Below are 19,386 nucleotides of genomic sequence, written 5' to 3' on the forward strand. Positions count from 1 at the left end.
ACTTTACAATTTCTGTGCACTGTAGGAACAAGGAGGAGGACAAAATAACAACACCAACACAACCCTGTGTCCATGGATGGCTAATTACTTGCCTCGGTGATAACGCCAGCGGCCACGGTGCTGCCACCCGACCGAAGAGTGATGCGGCCGAGCTCCTTGAATTCCTTGTAGAGTTCCACGCATATTGGACGGCTCACCTTGATTTCAACCAGGCCACTCGTGTTCTTCACCAAACACCTGCATTATCAAAAACACACAAACTTTGATGCAATGAACACAGACATGCAGCTGCACCTCATTATAGTGAAGACTCATATGGCAGATTATCGGCTATAGCAAATTAAATACAAACGCTGGTTAGCGGCTCTTTTTTATATGACATTTCACATAATCAAACCGAAGACACAAGAGATGTCGCAATACATATAGGCTGTAATGAAAGAACAGTTAATTATCATGAAGCTGACAATTCTAAAGGAAACAAACAGTGAAAATAAAGGTTAAAAAAAATTCACAACCTCGTTTATTTTTTAATGCACTTATGACCTGAAAATTTTGTTTGAAAAATGTGGTTAAAAAGTCACTTTGGGTCATCCACCGCAAAAGTACCACATTGTGCTGTTCCGTTCTACTTAGAATGAAATGATACAAGAAGACAGGTAAAGATAATTTTTCTTTAAAATGAGTTTGACGCCTAGAATAATGCGTTCTTGTACAGGATTTCCGTGTAAGTTAGATTGCCAATTTCTTATAGCCAATTTTTATATGTACAGTTACAACATTTAGGGGTCTCAATGCCACTTCGTTACAATATTTGACTGCGACAAAGTTCTATTCATAGTGAAGTAAATTAAAAGTAGTCATTCTGTTAATACTGTGTTAAGAGTACATGCTTACAACAAATTCTTTAATATAGCAATTAATGTCAGAAGCAATTTTGCTGTAACGACATTTGACATTAGTCAAGTTTAAGTGCAGCAAATAAGGCATGTAATAACAATACACAAACAAAAGCACAAACAGAGAAGACAATGCACTACTGACAACAAAATATTCATTTGGAAAGTTATAACACCTTGACATATCTTTAGTCATAAACAAAAAACAGGTAATGCCTAGGAAAAAAAAGAAAGTTATTTTGCTTGAACACCCAAAATGCCTACCATGTGTTTATATGGCCTCTACTGAAGAACAAGAGTTATCAAGAAGTGGTAAGGAAGCTGGAGCACTACACCCTTTTCTCCTTTTTTTTATTTGAACTATCTATATGCAAACATGTAAGAAATGTTCGAAATGTCATACATGGACAAAAAAAATGTGGGAGCTCACACTAGCGCTGCAAGGCTGGACTAACAGCCGAGCTTGTGGCCAACCTATTTAATTAGCTAGGTCCTAATTATCCCGAATCGAATTAGCAAGATAACAAATATCATGGCCCTGTCGCGTGCTGCTAGTGCTCACCCAGCTTTGAGAACGAAGTGAATGCAGGTGTGAGCCGGCACGCATGAGCCATAGAATAAAACAGTTGATTTTCGCATTCAATGTAGCAGCATCCTTCTTCTACCCGTCCACTACAGTGGTGACTCTGGACCGTGGAATAACATTCCAGAAGATTCCACCGGACACACGCACCGAGCTAACCAACCTCTGACCTGCCTGTTACTATGGCACGACGACCATGGCACTCTGCATCCTTTTACCACCGGAATTTCCTAACTTTTGGCCAGAAAGCCCAGCCATTTGGCTCCACAAGATGGAGGCTGGTTTCTAACTGTGCAACATCGTCTCTCAGCAGGACTGCAGGGGAATGGTAGAGGAAGAAGGATACTGCTACATGGAATGCAAAAACCAACTGTTTTACTCGATGGCTCGTGCGTGCCACCTTGCGCCAGCATCCATTTCGTTGTCGTTGCTACGTCCGCGCCACCAACATGCGACAGCCCCAATTACTAAGTGCCTAATTAGCAAGATATCAGCATGTTTCTAACCAGAAGTTTTTATTAGATTAATTAGTACCACATTAATTGGTCAGGTCTTAATTATCTTAATCTTAGCATAGCTTGACCTTACCGGCTTGACTAAGCATGTAGACCAACAAAGAACGTCAAGAGGGTGAAGACAGCCACGGTGTGTGCCGACCAATGATGAGGATGAAAGTATCTTGTTGACTACGCACGAGATAACAGAAACCATAACAGCTCTGCTGTAAACACTACCATAACCTACATACACTTTTAAGATCACAAGAAGTGCAGTGCCTCGTCTACACTACTGAACCAAAAGTCACGACTGGCAGGCGGCGTTCAGTTCCTACCTCGGCTTGTTGCGCACCACTTCACCCGTGACCTTGTTCAGCTGCGATATTATGCGATGGATGGAAGCCTGCTCCGTGGTGCTCTGGTAGTGGAGCACAACGGGGAATCCCCTTGTCAGGGGAACCTCGATGTTAAACACCACCAGACGTGCTTGGAACCGCGTCGACACCCGAATTGGCACAGCCGGATCACAGACAAAGCATCCTGTAGTGACCTAGGAAACACCCGGAAGGTTACTCGGACTGATGGTAATCGCAGCAGAACAGTGTTGCTGACATAACAAGAAAACTGCTAAATAGTGCATTTTTAAAGGCATGGTGTCACCAAACTTTTCGGCTATAAAAAGGCTGCTGTAGATTTTCTCTATATGCAAGGACACTCAGCATGAAATGCCAGTCACAGTAAACATTTAGAACATATTTTAATTCACTTCCAAAGTGTGCCTAAGTGATCCTTCTAGTGATTGAGACACCGGAGTCAATGAGTAGAAAGCAAAACGAAAGTTTTGATGATGTCAGACTATTCAGAGTGAGGTGCAAACCCACAGCTCCACTGCACCACGCACGACAAGACTACATTGGCTGCGAACCTACACTAATTTTTCCTCAGCGTGATGCTGAAGCAGCCAAACTTACTTGCATTTTGCAAAGCGCTCTGCATTGCCACACAAACATGTAAAAGCAACTCAAGAAAATTCAGTTATTTGCACACTTCTTTACTTAAGCATATGGGTTACAGTAGCCATAAAAGTGAGGCCACCTGTTGGCAGAGCCACCTGTCGGCCCTAGGCAAGGACAGAATTGCAACAGAAATCTAACACATCTCTCCTGGTGTAAATTCTCAGCAAATAGTAGTTCCAAACTCGTGGCCTTTTCTAAAACATTTTTTTTTCTACCGTTACTAGGCAACAACAGAGAAACGCACCAATACTTGTAGTTGCATGAAGCGTCACAAGGTGTTGTACATCGTTCAGTAAACCAGAACTTCGCAAAGATCTCTGCATCTACCATAATATTGTACACGCTAATATTCTTTGTTAAAAAACTTCAACGAGTTTTGAACGCATTTGGATGGTTGTTCGTGCATGTGTGTGTGTGTGAGTAAATGATTCAGCACTGCATTCATCACAGCTTTGAGGGCTGTATCCAAGCTTCCTACACAGTGACGTCACCGTGCACATTGGAAACCAAATGCCATTCATATAAATGGGGCAACATCAAAACATTTAGGAAGCATACACGAATATTGAAATATGTGTAGTGGAGCATACGCATTAACGCGTATGCGCCTTCGAAGAGAACGAAAAACCCCGCACTATGATTGCGCGAGAACCTGTGCCACCTTGCCAGACTTGCCGTATGGCCATTTTCCGTTCGGCACGATGGTCGGGCTCTTCGTCACTCCCGTGCGGGGGCGTACGTCGCGCACGTTGGTTCTCTCTCTGGCGCTGATTACGCCTGCTGGGTACAGCAGTGGCAGTGTGACGCTTGCGGGTGGCCATCGCAGTGAGAGCGCCACATGTCGATGTTGAGGGAGTCGCCACACTAGCCTTAATTGATACCAGGCCCACTGTTTCTGTAATAAACGCAAAACTTTGTCGGAAACTGAAGAAAGTGCCACATCTCTCTGTGGCATGGTGCTGTCCACGGCTAGTGCACAACGCATTTATCCCTCGGCTGTGTGTACGGCGCACGTCGTCATCCAAGACGTTTGGTACGTCGTTCAATTTTTGTTCTACCATCTTGCTCTCATGACCTCATCCTGGGTTGGAATTTCTTATGTCATGAAGCTGCCATCGATTGTTCCTGTGTGGAAGTGTCCCTTGTGCCAACATGTGAATTTCCATCGCCCGACCGTTCTTCTCTGCTCTGCAAACTCATCGTTGACGATGACACCACCTTGCCTCCGGAAGCTTCAGTCCCTATTAGCCTTTCATGTGTGGCGCAACCTGGCATCACGGTGGTATTTACGCCATTTACGGTTTTTACTGAACGCAAGGGCATCGTTCTCCCATTTGCCGTTCTTACAATTGCGTCTGATTTAACCGTAATGCTGGTTACAACCACTGCAACTACCCCATTGGCTTACTGGTGAAACTTTATGATATGTACAACCTGTCGACCATATCGATGATATTATTCTTGCCGACAAAACCCCATGTCACATTGCCCAATCACTCATGCGTCTGAGCCATCAAGTTCGTCAGCCTTCGACAATGCTATTGACGCAAACCTTCCCCCCTCGCATCGCCGCCAACTTGTTGCTCTCTTTAACAAATTTCGTTCTTCTTTCGACTTTCAAGAACCTGCTTTGGGCCGCACCACGACTGTCACTCATACTATTGACACAGGCTCACATTTGCTTCTGCGACAGCGTCCTTACCGCGTTTCCGCCGAAGAGCGCCGCGTCATTACGGAGCAAGTAGATGACGATGACATGCTTAAACGTGGAGTCATACAGCCTTCTCAAAGCGCTTGGTCATCACCTGTTGTTCTGGTAAAGAAAAAAGATGGCACCGTTCGATTTTGCGTGGACTATCGCCACTTAAACAAGATTACGAAGAAAGATGTCTACCCGCTACCACGAATAGATGATGCTCTTGACTGTTTACAAGGTGCCGAGTACTTTACATCCTGGGATCTGCGTTCTGGGTATTGGCAGGTGTCAATGGCTGAATGTGATCGCCCTAAAACAGCCTTTGTAACCCCGGATGGCCTATATGAGTTTAAAGTCATGCCATTTGAGCTCTGCAACGCGCCTACGACATTTGAGCGCATGATCGATACCATCTTGCGTACCCACAAGTGGAAAACTTGCTTGTGTTACCTGGATGACCGTAGTCTTTTCAGCTGATTTCCCGACACATCTTGGTTGTCTCCACGAGATTCTGACGTGTCTAACTTCGGCAGGCCTACAAATTAACACCAAGAAGTGCCACTTCACAGCACGAAAACTAAACACCTTGGGACATGTCATCATAAGAGACGGTGTTCTTCCGGATCCCGATAAGCTTCGAGCTGTCGCTGACTTCCCAATTCCCACATCACTGAAAGCCCTAAGAAGTTTTGTTGGTCTCTGCTCCTACTTTCGTCGCTTCGTGCGCAACTTCGCGTCCATCATCGCACCTTTGATGAGTCTGCTTTCCAACAGCGTCACCTGCATGTGACGACGTATTTCGCCAGCTGCGCCGCCTGCTGACCTCACCACCTATTCTTAGTCACTACGACCCCACTGCTGCCACATAAATTCACACCGATGCAAGTGGCGTCGGTCTTGGTGCAGTTTTGGCGCAACGAAAAGGCACCCAAGCCGAATACGTAGTCGCTTATGCAAGTCGCGCTCTCAAGAAGGCTGAATTGAATTACTCTGTGACAGAGAAGGAGTGTTTGGCCATAATCTGGGCGTTGACAATGTTTCGGCCGTACTTTTATGGCCATCCTTTCGACGTGGTCACAAACCACCACGCTCTATGTTGGCTGTCCACCTTGAAAGACCCGTCAGGACACCTGGGGTGTTGGGCACTTCGATTGCAGGAATACGACATCCATGTCGTATATCGTTCCGGTCGCAAACATGTGGATGCCGATGCACTTTCCCGATTGCCATTAAACCCAGATGTGGCTTCTCTGTCACCCCTTTTTACCACCTTGTCACCACTTGACACCACTGGCATGCTTTCGGAGCAGCGTAAAGAGCCATACCTTGCCTTGTTACTCGACTACCTAACCAATCCGTCTGCAGTCCCTTCCACGAGAGCGCTACGCCGGCAAGCAGCCCACTTTTCCCTGCGAGACAACATTCTGTACCGCCACAACTACATGCCTGGTGGTTGGAAGTGGCTCCTTGCTGTCCCTACATCTGCATGAATTTCCATGTAGATCCCCAAAGTGCTCACACAGGTGTCTTGAAAACCTAAGAAAGGCTGCACCAACGATATTACTGGCGAGGAGTGTATCGCTCTGTGCAGAAATACGTTCAGTCTTGCACCACTTGCCAACAGAACAAGACACTTCCATGGCACCTTACTGGCATGTTACAGCCGCTCCCGTGCCCGGCTCGCCCATTCGACCGCGTGGGTATAGACCTCTATGGCCCCCTCCCATATAGTAGCTCTGGAAACTGGTGGATTATTGTCGGTGTCGATCATCTGACATGCTATGCTGAGACTGCAGTTGTACCGGCAGCGACTGCCCACGAAGTTGCACTCTTCATTCTCCACAGCTTCATTCTACGCCATGGTGTGCCACGGGAAGTACTCAGTGATAGGTGTCGACTGTTCCTGTCTGAGGTCATCCAAGCTACCCTCGCTGAATGCAACATCATCCACTGGAAATCTACCGCATACCATCTACAGACAAATGGTCTCACTGCGCGGTTCAACCGTACACTTGGCGACATGCTGAGGATGTAAACCTCCTCTGACCACACTAACTGGGACGCTGTATTACCTTTTGTTACCTTCGCTTATAACACCGCGATGCAAGCGACTCCCGATTTTTCCCCGTTCTTTCTGTTGTACAGCCGCGAACCTTCCCACCCACTCGACACTATACTCCCATACTGCCCTGATGCATCTGAGTGCTCCCCGCTTTCGGAAGTCGCAAGATACGCTGAATACTGCCGTCAGTTGGCTCGGTCTCTGACAAGTGAGGCTCAAGGTCTACAAAAGACTCAACATGACAGCGTTCATCACATAGCTGCTACGTTTCGTGCTGGCTCCCTTGTGTGGCTTTGGGTGCCCCCGCACGTTCCTGGCCTTTTTGATAAACTTCTGGCCCGATACCATAGTCCGTACCGTGTCATTGACACGGTACGAACCATGGACCGGTATGTACCTCCCCGGTGAATTACATCATCGAGCCCCTAACACAATCACCAGATTTGCACCGTCGAGGACGCGAGACCATACACGTCGACCGTCTCAAGCCCTACTACGACCCCCTCATTGTGCCTACTCCCCGAGTCGCCAGGATGGCTACTCTTCACCCCGGGGGGTATTGTAGTGGAGCATACACACCAACGTGTTTGCGCCTTCGAAGAGAACGAAAAACCCCGCACTCTGATTGCGCGAGAACCTGTGCTACCTTTGCCAGACTTGCCGTATGGCCTATTTCCGTTGCGACCTCAATGCGACTTCTCTGTTGAATAAACATCATCACACATGTAGCATGCTTCCTAGAGGAATCAAAAACGTTGGCACAAAGAATGCACAAGCCACAAACTTGATGGCACCACCCCCTTTTAATGCAACAGCCTACAAAACGTGCTGTACCTTCGTGTATGGGTTCCGCTAGAATTCTTTTCTAGCCACCTTTACGACAACATTGCTCTTTCAACATTTAATGGCTTTCTTAGTAATTTTTTTAGTGCGGCAAGGAGCCATTATATAGTTTTCGTTCTAACTTCTCGATGGGGTTTGGCTGTCCAAAGTGTATTGTAAATGTGTGCTTCAATTTGACACTACTTGTGAAAACATATAGAGCTTACTGGTGAGCTATTTGTGTGTATCAAATCAGCTTTTTAAGTAAAGCAATAAATAAATCAATTGAAAAATCTGATCGAGATTGGCCGCTAGGGGTCTTGGAGTGTGGCTGCACTTCACTTTGGCTCCGTACCACGACAGCGAAAATTGCCAATCGCTGGTATTTCGAGTGCCCTCAACGACACGAATGTCTTCGTAGAGGTGAGTGCTTTCTAGTGACCCCTCTTGAGGTTTCGGCGAGCCCCTGGAGGGCCGTATGGCCCATACACCAAGCCATATCGCGCCAACGCTGTGCTAGGCCTTGAGACGCGCCGCGCTGCAGCCTACCCACCTGAAGCCAGCATGGAGGTTCAAGTTCAAGGTATGGCGATTGACCCAGACCAGTATGACCCTCGGGACTGAACCCAAGTCCTCAGAGCCCAGGCACACCTACCGGAAACACGAAAAATGACCCACGGTACGAACGCCGATCGTTCTGTGCGAGAGACGCCGAGTCAGTCGCGGGATACGCCGGAGGGCGCCCGAGCTCCCGCACTACAGAGCTCATCGCCGCAGCTGCGCATTCTCCATACAACTGCACAAAAGATCAAGCAACTACCACCCCTTCCACCAGACGGATATAAAGTGGTATTCCACTCCCAGGGAGGCCTTGGCTTTACGACGCTGCTGCCACGCTACCTCCTTGCCACTCACTCACATGTAGGCCGCTGAGCTGACCGACCCATCTACGCTGACCCTTTGGATTCAACCGTCTACAACACTTGCACAGTGTCTGCGGTGAATTAAGAGGACGCGCTCAAGCTTGTGCAGCTCCACCAAATAACATACGAACAGCATGAGTATGCCATGACGACATACATCACACCCCCCGATGGCTCGGTCCAAGGAGTTATTACAAATGCCTACTGGAAAGAATAGCCACAAGAACTACTCGCGAACTTGATCGCCCGCAACCCTCAAGAAACCATACTAGATGCTTGACGAATGGGACTCACACGTTCCATTCTCATTACCTTTGGTCAAGCCACAGTCCCCCGGAGAATCGTTTATAGTGGAGGACTGCATCAGCGCACGCCCTACACACCAAGGGTCGAGACGTGTAGTAACTGCCGGACCACCATAGGCCACCACACAGATGCATGTATCCAACCTAGGTGCCAAAAATGCCCCAGATGTGGCCACTTACATCAGAAGGAAGCAAACCCTAAATGTACTCTAGTCTGTATCATCTGCGAAGGGCCGCATCTGTCGGGAAGCTGGGAGTGCTAGCACCGGCACCTACCTAAAGTCACCAGGCACACATTAGAGCGTGAAGCACCATCACAGCAACGAGTAGACCACACAATACCAGATTCAAGCGCCAATGCACTGAGTAACCTGCTAACCTACGAGATGGACACTCCAAAAGCTCCGACCGACCTACATGGGCCGACAAGCTGAAGACGCCCAAGGGAACCAGCATACCAGTGACTAACACACTGCCTCCCCCGGACCCCCATGACCAGGAGCTACGGGCCCTGCGTGTGGAGGTTAGCCGTCTTACGACCCTCATAACCCAAAACCCTGCTCTCTCCTCATCACAGTTGCTCACAGACCCAGCCCACCGCGAAGTTATCAAACAGCTCAGCCACACATACCTCGCCCCCTCATAAAAAGAAGCGCTGTTCGGACTGAGACGACGATTATCAGGCTGACCTCAGAAACTTGGAGGCCAAATTCGATGCCCAAATAGTAGCTCTGGAGGCACGCCTCCAAGACAAATTCTCAAGACTAGCCGAGCAGCTACCTAATCGTTTCAAGCAACAGATGAACGCACTATTCACATGCCTAACTCAAACCCTAGAAAGTAAGTTCGCGCAATTTGAGATCCGCCTGCAGAGGCTCGAGACCATTAGCAACTCATCACATGTGGGGTCTTCTACCTCTATCACACACACACACCCTCCCCCTACCTCACTTTCACTACAGCCGCAGCAGTCAATCCTTGCTCCGCCCACGCTCCAATATGACGGGTCTCGATCATTCTAACCATCTTTCACTACTTCAGTGAAACTGCCGTGGCTTTCGGGGTAAGCGCGCGCCACTCCAGCTTTTAGTATCTAGCCTTCCTGCCATACCCAAACTTCTTTTGTTACAGGACACACAACAACAAGCTAAACTTCCCAGTTACAATGCAGTACACTCAGACACCGCCGACGCTCCCCGAGTGTCCACACTCATTCACCGCACCATTACTTACCAAGAACACACTATTACCTCCCCCACCCCATGCGTCCTCATAGAGATCATCCCCACAAAACTCGGCACACCTCCAATACTTATAGCCAATATCTACCACACTCCACACCAGGCCATGGCCACTCTCAATGGTCTACTGGAGAGAATTCACCGCATTGCGGGTCGAAACGCCCTACTCATATGAGGTACACCACAGCAAGGGGTCGCAGGCTTCGGACTACTTTCCAAAACCTGCGCCTCACTACACATAACAACTTTCACACACCAACCAGAATCGGCAATAGCGTAACCATGGACACTAGCCCAGACCTCACACTAAGCCGCTCACTCAAAGATATTTCGTGGTCCAGTATGCAACACACACTTGGAAGCGACCATTACATTGTCGCCATACAAATACCTTACACAACCCACAGGCCTCGACTTCTCACCCAGAATCTTATTCAATGGGACGCTATACGATCTGCTCGTCGGGAGCTCCGCAATACCCCAATACAAGACATTGTTCATTGGGTCACATCTCTCCTAAATGACGTCACCACGCACACACAACACATTACCACACCACCCAACACCCCTACATTGGACAAACGCCTAGCCCACCTCTGGGAGGCGCACTACAGCATTCAGGAGAGATGGAAACGGCATAAACATAACAGAACGCTAGAACGCCGACTGGCCCCGCTACAGACACAAATAACTACGCACGCCATGGAGCTGTGCCGTTCCAAATGGAGCCAGGTGTGCAATAGCATAGCTGGCAACCTTTTCACAAAACATGCCTGGCACCTCCTACGGCACCTTATCAATCCCACACATTCACGCACGTCACATCACATTACACGCCTACTTCACAACTTGACGCTTTTCCCTGACAGTCTTCTGGACCAACTCCGCACAACGCACACAGTACCTGGCACCTCCTCTCCTCTCCCACCCTACACAAGAGCCCCGAATGACACTCTGGACAAGGAAATTTCGGAGCAAGAGGGTCGTATGGCCCTCCAAAACATCTGCACGAACTCAGCACCGGGAAAAGACATGATTACTAACTCTATGCTCCATAAACTGGATGATCAATCAATTGCCAAGATTACAGAATACTTTAATAAATGCTGGAAAGAAGGCACCCTGCCACAATCCTGGCACCATGCCAAGATTATCTTTGTCCCTAAACCTAACAAACCCCTCACCATATCAAACCTTCGGCCTATTCCACTCACACCGTGTCTTGGGAAGCTTCTTGAACGCGTTGCACTAAACAGACTAACTCAACACATGCACGACCATAATCTATACCCGCACACTATGGTGGGCTTCCGCCCATTTCTCTCCGCCCACGATGCCATGCTTCAACTGACACACAACATCCTTGATCCTACAATCCCCGCTCATACTAAAGCCGTCTTGGCCCTGGACTTAACCAAGGCCTTTGATCGCGTAGAACACCGAGCGATCATGGCGGCTCTACACCCCTCAATGTGGGTGTTCGCATGTACGCATACATACAATCCTTCCTCTCAGGACGCACGGCCGAGGTTCATATGGGCCCCCACGCGTCCCCTTCATACACCTTTGGCGGAGTAGGCACTCCGCAAGGTTCAGTCCTTTTCCCTTATCTCTTCAATGCCACACTCATTCCCTTAGCCCGAGCTCTTGACAATATCCCTCACCTTCCCCACACCCTCTATGCCGACGACATCACTCTGCGGACTACCCACAGTAGTGATGGAGACTTAGAGGAAACATTACAAACCGCTGCCGACATCACACAGCAACACGCACAAAGCATTGGTCTCTCCTGCTCCCTGGAAAAATCTGAGCTTCTTCTCATACGCCCTTCACCGTGTACTTTTTCCACTACCCTTATCACCATTACTCTGACCGGCCGTGCTATCCCGGAGGTCGACACACTCCGGATCTTGGGCTCTCACATCCAAAACAAGAGCTGTAACACTTTCACCGTCACGAAACTGAAGCAGGTGACAGAGGCGCTCTTGCACCTCATCCGCCGAGTTTCTGGCAAACATTATGGCATGAATGAACACGATTTGTGTCGACTCATTCATGCCTTCATACTGAGCCGTTTCCTTTATACAGTCCCATATCTCTGACTTCGACAAGAAGAAATAGCCACCCCAGATGCCATGCTTCGAAAGGCTTAAAAGGTGGCTTCACATGTCCCTTCTAACACCCACACCACTAAACTTCTTCAATTTGGGCTTCATAACACTACACACAAACTGATAGAGGCCCACAGACAAGCCCAATACACTCGTCTAGCTAAGACTTTTACTGGACGCCACATACTTGACACCCTCAACATTCACATACCAGCGGCCGACCCCTAACTCCTACCAGTCCCTCCACACATACACAGCTCACCATAAAGCCTCTCCCTCGAAACACCCATGTTGCATACCATTCGGCCCGCCGCAAGGCCTGTGCAAAAGCTCTCCACAAACACTACGGTTTCGAGGAGGATGCCGTATGGGTGGATACAGCTTGCACGGGTGATGATGCGGCAGTTGCAGTTGTTGATCGCACACTCCAGCCCATCGCAACTCTCCGCCTAACTCCTGCATCCAACCCGGAATTCTCGGGAGAAGTGGCGATCGCACTTGCCCTCACTTGCACTGATGCCCGATACGTCCTTTCCGACTCAAAAACCGCAATTCTAAATTTTGCGCAAGGCCGAGTCTATGAGACCGCTTTCGGCATACTCAGCTTGCCCCCCAAACATACGGCCCGCCATGTGAAGCTGATCTAGGTGCCTGCTCAATCTGGAAATCCCGGCAATGAAGCCGCCAATGACCACACCCAAGGTCTAATCAACCAAGGCAGCGGACTCCGAGCCGGGCTCTTCCAGGGAGCGCATGCATTCCTTCAGCGAGATGACTGAAGCATACCGTGCGGAACGCCAGCTATACCCTCCACCCCACGGATCTCTGGACAATTTTCACCAGATATTATGGCGTCACCTCCAGGCCCGCTCACTTCCCTTCCCCTATTTCCTTTCCCGCATCTACCCAGGAGCATACTCCCCATCCTGTGCTTAATGCGCTCACCCCCACGCTTCTTACCCACATCTTCCTCGAATGCATGGGGGACTTTCCCCCACGGGGCCCGTAGCCACTGACCACATGGGAGGAATGGGAGACCCTGCTGCACTCGACGGACCCATCCAAGCAGAAAACCGCCACTGGCTGGGTCGCCCACGTCATGAAACTGCATGAACTCATGAACACATAGAGCAGTGGGGGTTGTGCGGGGATCCTGGGCCAGATGTGCCTGAATCCCTTGTTCAAATAAATCTTTCACCATCATCACCATGGCAGCTGCAGACTTGGCCATACAGGAGTGACGCACTTCAAAAAATAATGAACATTTGAAACCTAAAAAACACAAATTCTAGAGAAAGTTGTCATCACCACATGGCGACACACTTCGAGCATCGCTGGCCAATCTCACCTTGATCATGTCCACCCCGGCCAGTGTCAGTGCCACTTGATCACCCGCAAACGCTTGCGTCGTTGATAACTCGTCAATGGTGATTCCTGCATGATTACTGTGTCTAAGATTCACGTTTCAGATAGTGCTACACTGCCGATTTTGTTATCAACAAAACGTGTCGATTTCAGTCACGGCATGCAAATTTGTGTACACGACATGCAAAGTAATGGTACTCCACCAGATGATGGCCCCGCCGTGGTGGTCAGGGGCTAAGGTACTCGGCTGCTGACTTGCAGGTCGCGGGATCGAATCCCGGCTGCAGTGGCTGCGTTTCCGATGGAGGGAGAAATGTTGTAGGCCCATGTGCTCTGATTTGGGTGCACGTTAAAGAACCCAAGGTGGTCGAAATTTCCGGAACCTTCCACTACGGCGTCTCTCATAATCATGTGGTGGTTTTGGGACGTTAAACCCCACATATCATTCGAGAAAATTGGAGAATTCTGACTTGGACTCTAGTCTCGGCCAGCATATCTATTGTTTATTGGCATCAAATTCATTCATTCGGTCATATTCGGCCTCAACTCAGTTCATTTGAATGATTCTGAGTGAGCGCTGTGTGTGAAGCACTGCAAATGTGCAACGCAAAGGAGCGAAAACGGCGTTTGCGAAAACGGCGTTTGCTAACCAAAACAGCAATGACCGTGTCTTCAGCAAACCACAGTTTTGTCCACAGCGAATAAGGCAGCTTCATTTTGACTTCAAGCAATACGCAAGTCACAAAACAGAAACATGGTGGAATCTGTTGAACATGGGTTTCAGCCGCGGTCTGCATGCTGGCATTAAAGCTCGCTTACTGTGTTGTGATGTACAAAAGATCAGTTGCCGGTCACTTTAGCGGCTTAAAAAATCATGTGATAGTGACGGTGCATATAATAAAGGATGAGCTTAGAAGACGTTTCAGCTTAAGACATGGGGTCTTGAATCTCAGTGAGATTGTAAACAAAGTCACGAATGATGAAAACTGCAGCTTCTAGGCTGCTCTTATGCAACATAGGTACTGGATAACATATTTATCTAGAAAACGAAAATGTCTTCATGCAATAAACTTTTGCTTTTGCTTTCTCAATTCTTTACACTTTTCGGTATTCAGTTAATTTCAATATTTTGTGCGGTCCCGTGAAATACAAATTATTAAGCTTTTGCTCCACTGTGCAACACGGACGTCAGGTTTTCTTAAATCCTTCCATCAAAGGAAGACAGCCGCTTGCCTTTAACGGTTCCCTGCTCGGCTGCCGGCATCACTAGGACTTTGTCGCCGTTAGCCACACAGCCGGCGTCTATCCGACCGGAAACGCAGAAACCAGACCCCTGGCCCTTGAAAACATCGCTCACGCATAACCGGAAAGGCTTCGACACGGGCCGTTCGGGTGGCTTGAAGCTATCTGGAAAGACAGAGTTGGCATTGACACGTACAACATACACAAATCAGAGCAGGAGAAACGACGAGAATCATGCATAAAAGTCAGTTATACATGGTCTTATGCAACAAAAGTATGTCTCGTAACCCGCAGAAGAATGTGAATCTGTAACACAGCTTTCTTTCTGAAAAACGTGGACAGATTCCATTTATATAGCTTCATGATGAAGAAAAGGGCGAGTCACAATTTTGTCACTTTCATGACTGTCACTTTAGCAGTTGAGTTAGAGTGGCTGTAGCATCACCAGCGCACACATAATCACCAGCGTTTACGTGATGGTCATAGGTGTGCGCACGGAGTGTGTGTGTGTGGGGGGGGGGGGGGGGGCTTTCTAGTCACTTAAGAGGAGAGGGGCACAAAGTAAGCCCAATACTATGACATAATAGCGAGGTTGGCACAGTGTCAAGCCTTCATCCCCACCCTGAAGGGGAACCCTGCACACGCAATATTGATGATGAAGCACAATGCAATGTAATGAATAACACAAGTTTTGGATGTTTGTAGACCTCTGATCTCTTTAATGTTTTGGTGGTGCTCTTCACGTCTGAATTATCAGTCGTCAACCGTAGCATCTCACCCCTTTAGCAGCTTCTTGCTCACCAGACTTGGGGACTCAGTGGTTCTTTGTGTTCCCCAGTTTTCTTCCAATTCGGTGGCATGACTAATTGTGAAATAATGAATAATAATGAGCTCTTCAGCATGACTCATACCTAACAAAGGCACTGCTAAACAGCCATAGCAGGCACGCTCAGGCATGTTCAGGGATATCCTTCCCAAAGCAGGGATTCCCCGAGATTAAGCTTGGCCAACGGCCATCAACAGACCCGAGACGACGATGCCGACCGGGAAAGTAGCTCACCTCATATCACACCGAAGTACCACATTTTGTTGAGCTATGCGGTTCTTAGATACAGTAGGCATGTTTGAACTTGGAACACGCAAACACAGAAAGCACAGAGCGTATATGCGTATCGTGCATACATATCCACACAGTGCATGTAGGTATGTGTGTGCTTTGTTTTTAACGAACTTCTTTGCACAGTTTAAACTTCTTTGCACCACAGTCACGAGTCAAAGCCGCTGATGGTATAGTTGGACACAAGTCGCTACCACTGAGCTGTAGAAACCAGACACCAATATTAAATAAAGATCAGACAGTGAGGCAGGCCTGTAGCCAAAAATTTTTCAGAGGGGGGGGGGGGGCGGGTGTAGAGAGGGGGAGGCATTTGATGAAGGTATTGAAAAACACCTATTTACATTCTTTATTCTTGGTAAATTGCCCCCACCATCGAAATATCGGGAAAGGGCCTAGGGTGACCCCCCCCCTCCGCTGGCTACGGGCCTGCATCAAGGCAACAAAATGCCAACAGACGTACCAATAACGTCAACTAGGCAAGGCCCCATGTACCACTTGGTGAGCGGAGAACCGGACTCCGGTTTGGTGGTCAGATTTTCGCCCGTCAGGCCACTGCAAGGCACGAAGGTGAAGTCAGACTCCCGGTAGCCGGCCTGTCGCAAGAAACTGCGCAGCTTGGCCGTGATTTCGTTGTAGCGCCCCTCGTCCCACGACACATTGTCCAGCTTGTTGATGGCCACTGCAAGCTGGGAGACACCTGCAGAGCAAGAAAATTACCACAGAAATAATATGGTGTCAGTTACTGTCATTTGATTTGCCACAATCTTGAAAGGGTGAAGGCATTACACAAGGGAAGGCAACATAAACGCATGCAAGAGTGACGACAAAAAGTGAAGAGGTAAGAAAAAAAGACAAGTGCTAAAAAGAAGCAACACACATGCAAATAAAACTAATAGCTATTAAATGAACAATGCCGATTTGCTATGCGATAACCAGAGACTGTCAATAGTGATGGCTTATACCCAATGCAGCACGTAACCCACAAGAATATCTATTGGCTCAAACATGCTTGCTGTGTGGCCAGGGCAAAGTTGTGAAGCGGGCAAAAGATTGTCAGCTTTTCACATGAAACAGTAAATTAGCAGCAGCACGTGCAATATTACCTGGCTCACACGTTCACATGAGCTTTGACTACAGATTGGCAACATCTCCCGACTATATTCTGAACAGCACTTAACACGGTGCCCCTTTATTTCATGTGCGAGGCAAAAGCCATACAACACAGAACTCATCAGCAGCAATGCAGTTTTTAGTCTAGTGACTAGTATTTCGTCGCTCTACCATGCATTGCAGATCCCGCAAACTTTCACTGCCGACATTACTTGTTTAATTGACAGAATTGGCGTGTATTTTAACAAGCCAGATCTGGTCATGCAGGTTCTAATTGGAATCACTGGCTGAGAGATCCAATTAAAATATTCGTCACGGCTTCTGTCAATGCCCTCCAAAAGAGCATCATCCTCGGTTCTGTCGAGCGCATTCGAACGTCCCATTTTCTTGAAGCTCTTCCCGACAATGCACTCGCCTCCAAAAGTCCAAAGTCTGTCCGTGTGCGTGCGGGTTGAGGGGTGCAAAACACCCGAGTAAATTTTCGTTTTCTTCTTCAATTAAAGCTGACTAAATATTAGGTGTGTGCAAAATGCGCGAGACTGCAAATTGTGTGAGCAGATATGGTATGTGCAGTGTAATTTGAGATTACATAGTATGTTTGGGTCGCTAAAATTATGTAATGCTCATTGAAAAGACTGCGTATCTAAGTTTTTTCAAAAAAAAATAAAGTTTTTTCATTCCATTCTAAGTCAATTAACTACTGAAGAAGTAAAGTGAGACATTTCAACAATGAGTAGCAACAGCAATGAGTTTGCCACTGAAACGTATACTGTTGCATACTAAAAACAGTGAAGTGCACAGATCATACACAACTTGATGTCAACTTTAGTCCACGAGTTGTTTGTAAACATGAAGCGTTCATTTCGTAGATGATGTTGCAAACCGCCACTTACCTAGTGACCGCACAAGCAAGGTGTGTTCCCTCGTCTGCCCTCCCGTTTCGAAACCAGTTTCGAATTCGCCCCGGGTGGCGTCAACTACTAGGATGGCAACGTCCGCTTGGGCGGCGCCTGCAAAGTCAACACGAAAATTTCCAAAATGATGTCGAACATGCAGTAAGAGAAATTTCGCGTGTTTAAGCAATCGTGCAACTTAGATGACATAAAAAGACATTAATACGAGACAAGCATAAAAACTTCAACTAAAGAATAGCTAGCCAAGTTGTTAAAATCAGAGAATTGATCAAGGGTACAGCTTGATAACCTCTCAACAACTGAAGAAACAAGTAAAGGAAAAACATTCTCTAGCATCTACCAACAGTTTTCTTCATCAACTGCTACAAAATCGAGGCATTGGATGCAGTAGTTTGCTCTCCGAACCCATTGCAAAATTGCAAAATGCTTGTGCCAACAAAGGCAAGTGACATGCCTTATGTATCATCCTGTCCAAAAGATGGCGTATAAATGACCAACTTCAGTAGGATGCGACAAACAGACACTAGAAAAATACTGAGAGAGCCACGCTTTACTTGAGGCATAAAATTAACCAGTTGGAAAATTAGAGTTGCTCATGCTTGGAATTCCAAGTCACGTTCTAAGTATGTATTTTTCTGTGGTGGATATCTGTCGTAAAAAGCTTAGGTTCCTGCAGGAATCGTCGTGACTAGACTGATTAGGAACACTTGGAACTCTCAGAAACACTTTTAGCAATTACAAATCAAACGTCTCAACTTGCCCGTGATCATGTTTGGGATGAAGTCCCGATGACCCGGTGCATCTAAGAGGACGATACTACGGTTAGGCGTCTCAAACTTCGCCTGAGCCACATCCATGGTGATTCCGCGATTCCTGAAACAGAGCAAGTGAGAAACATCAGATAAGGGTGAATGTACATTTTCATTTGACTCTGGTGGCAGCTGCTGCAGTTAGGTGCACGGTGAGACAATGATTAGATGCATAAAGAGTGCAAAAACAGACAACAAAGGAAGTAAGAGATTTCGGTGCAACCTGCATTGAATGGTGTATCTTTTTTTTTTTGAAAAGTGCATCCTCAAGGAACTGAGTGCAGACTCTTGCCTGGGTCAAGTCCATAATGCAACTGGCGCACCAGAAAGTGTAGGTTCCGGCCAAACAAAATAAGCAGGAACACATCAGTGAGCTTCTACTGCATTTCATTTTGTTTCAAGTGAAAAAAAAATATTACATATTTAGTATTCGAATTGATTCTTAAGATAGTTGTCCTCAAACATTTTCGTCCTATTTAATTCCAAAACATACCTGTTCAAATTACTTTCCTCACCTCTCTTCAGACGTCTCATCCAACACCCAGGCATACATGAATGAAGCCTTCCCCAGTTTCTTGGACTCCTGCTCGTACTTGTGCATTTGCTTCTTCTGCACACAGCCCAGCCTGCGGGTAAAACAAACACACGTCTCTCTTTAAACCGCCATTAAA

At 47.5% G+C, this 19,386-nt stretch overlaps 1 protein-coding gene across 3 annotated transcripts in view; it reads right to left on the reverse strand.

The window, feature by feature from the left end:
* The window catches only part of HBS1 (translation elongation factor EF-1alpha (GTPase) HBS1), a 43,710-nt gene that overhangs the window by 328 nt on the left and 23,996 nt on the right, over nucleotides 1–19,386 (reverse strand). For 2 of the 3 annotated variants that reach the window (XM_075873454.1, XM_075873452.1), the window contains 8 exons: nucleotides 19,231–19,341; nucleotides 18,667–18,779; nucleotides 17,886–18,002; nucleotides 16,343–16,579; nucleotides 14,757–14,930; nucleotides 13,507–13,592; nucleotides 2,315–2,529; nucleotides 81–237 (listed from right to left, as the gene is read on the reverse strand). In XM_075873454.1, the coding sequence (XP_075729569.1) occupies nucleotides 81–237; nucleotides 2,315–2,529; nucleotides 13,507–13,592; nucleotides 14,757–14,930; nucleotides 16,343–16,579; nucleotides 17,886–18,002; nucleotides 18,667–18,779; nucleotides 19,231–19,341 (1,210 nt within the window). Of the gene's footprint in view, nucleotides 1–80; nucleotides 238–2,314; nucleotides 2,530–13,506; nucleotides 13,593–14,756; nucleotides 14,931–16,342; nucleotides 16,580–17,885; nucleotides 18,003–18,666; nucleotides 18,780–19,230; nucleotides 19,342–19,386 lie in introns of those variants that run through there. The other variant, XM_075873453.1, reaches the window with a different exon arrangement.

Source organism: Rhipicephalus microplus, chromosome 9 (genome assembly GCF_043290135.1).
Source record: "Rhipicephalus microplus isolate Deutch F79 chromosome 9, USDA_Rmic, whole genome shotgun sequence".
NCBI classification, from domain to species: domain Eukaryota; kingdom Metazoa; phylum Arthropoda; class Arachnida; order Ixodida; family Ixodidae; genus Rhipicephalus; species Rhipicephalus microplus.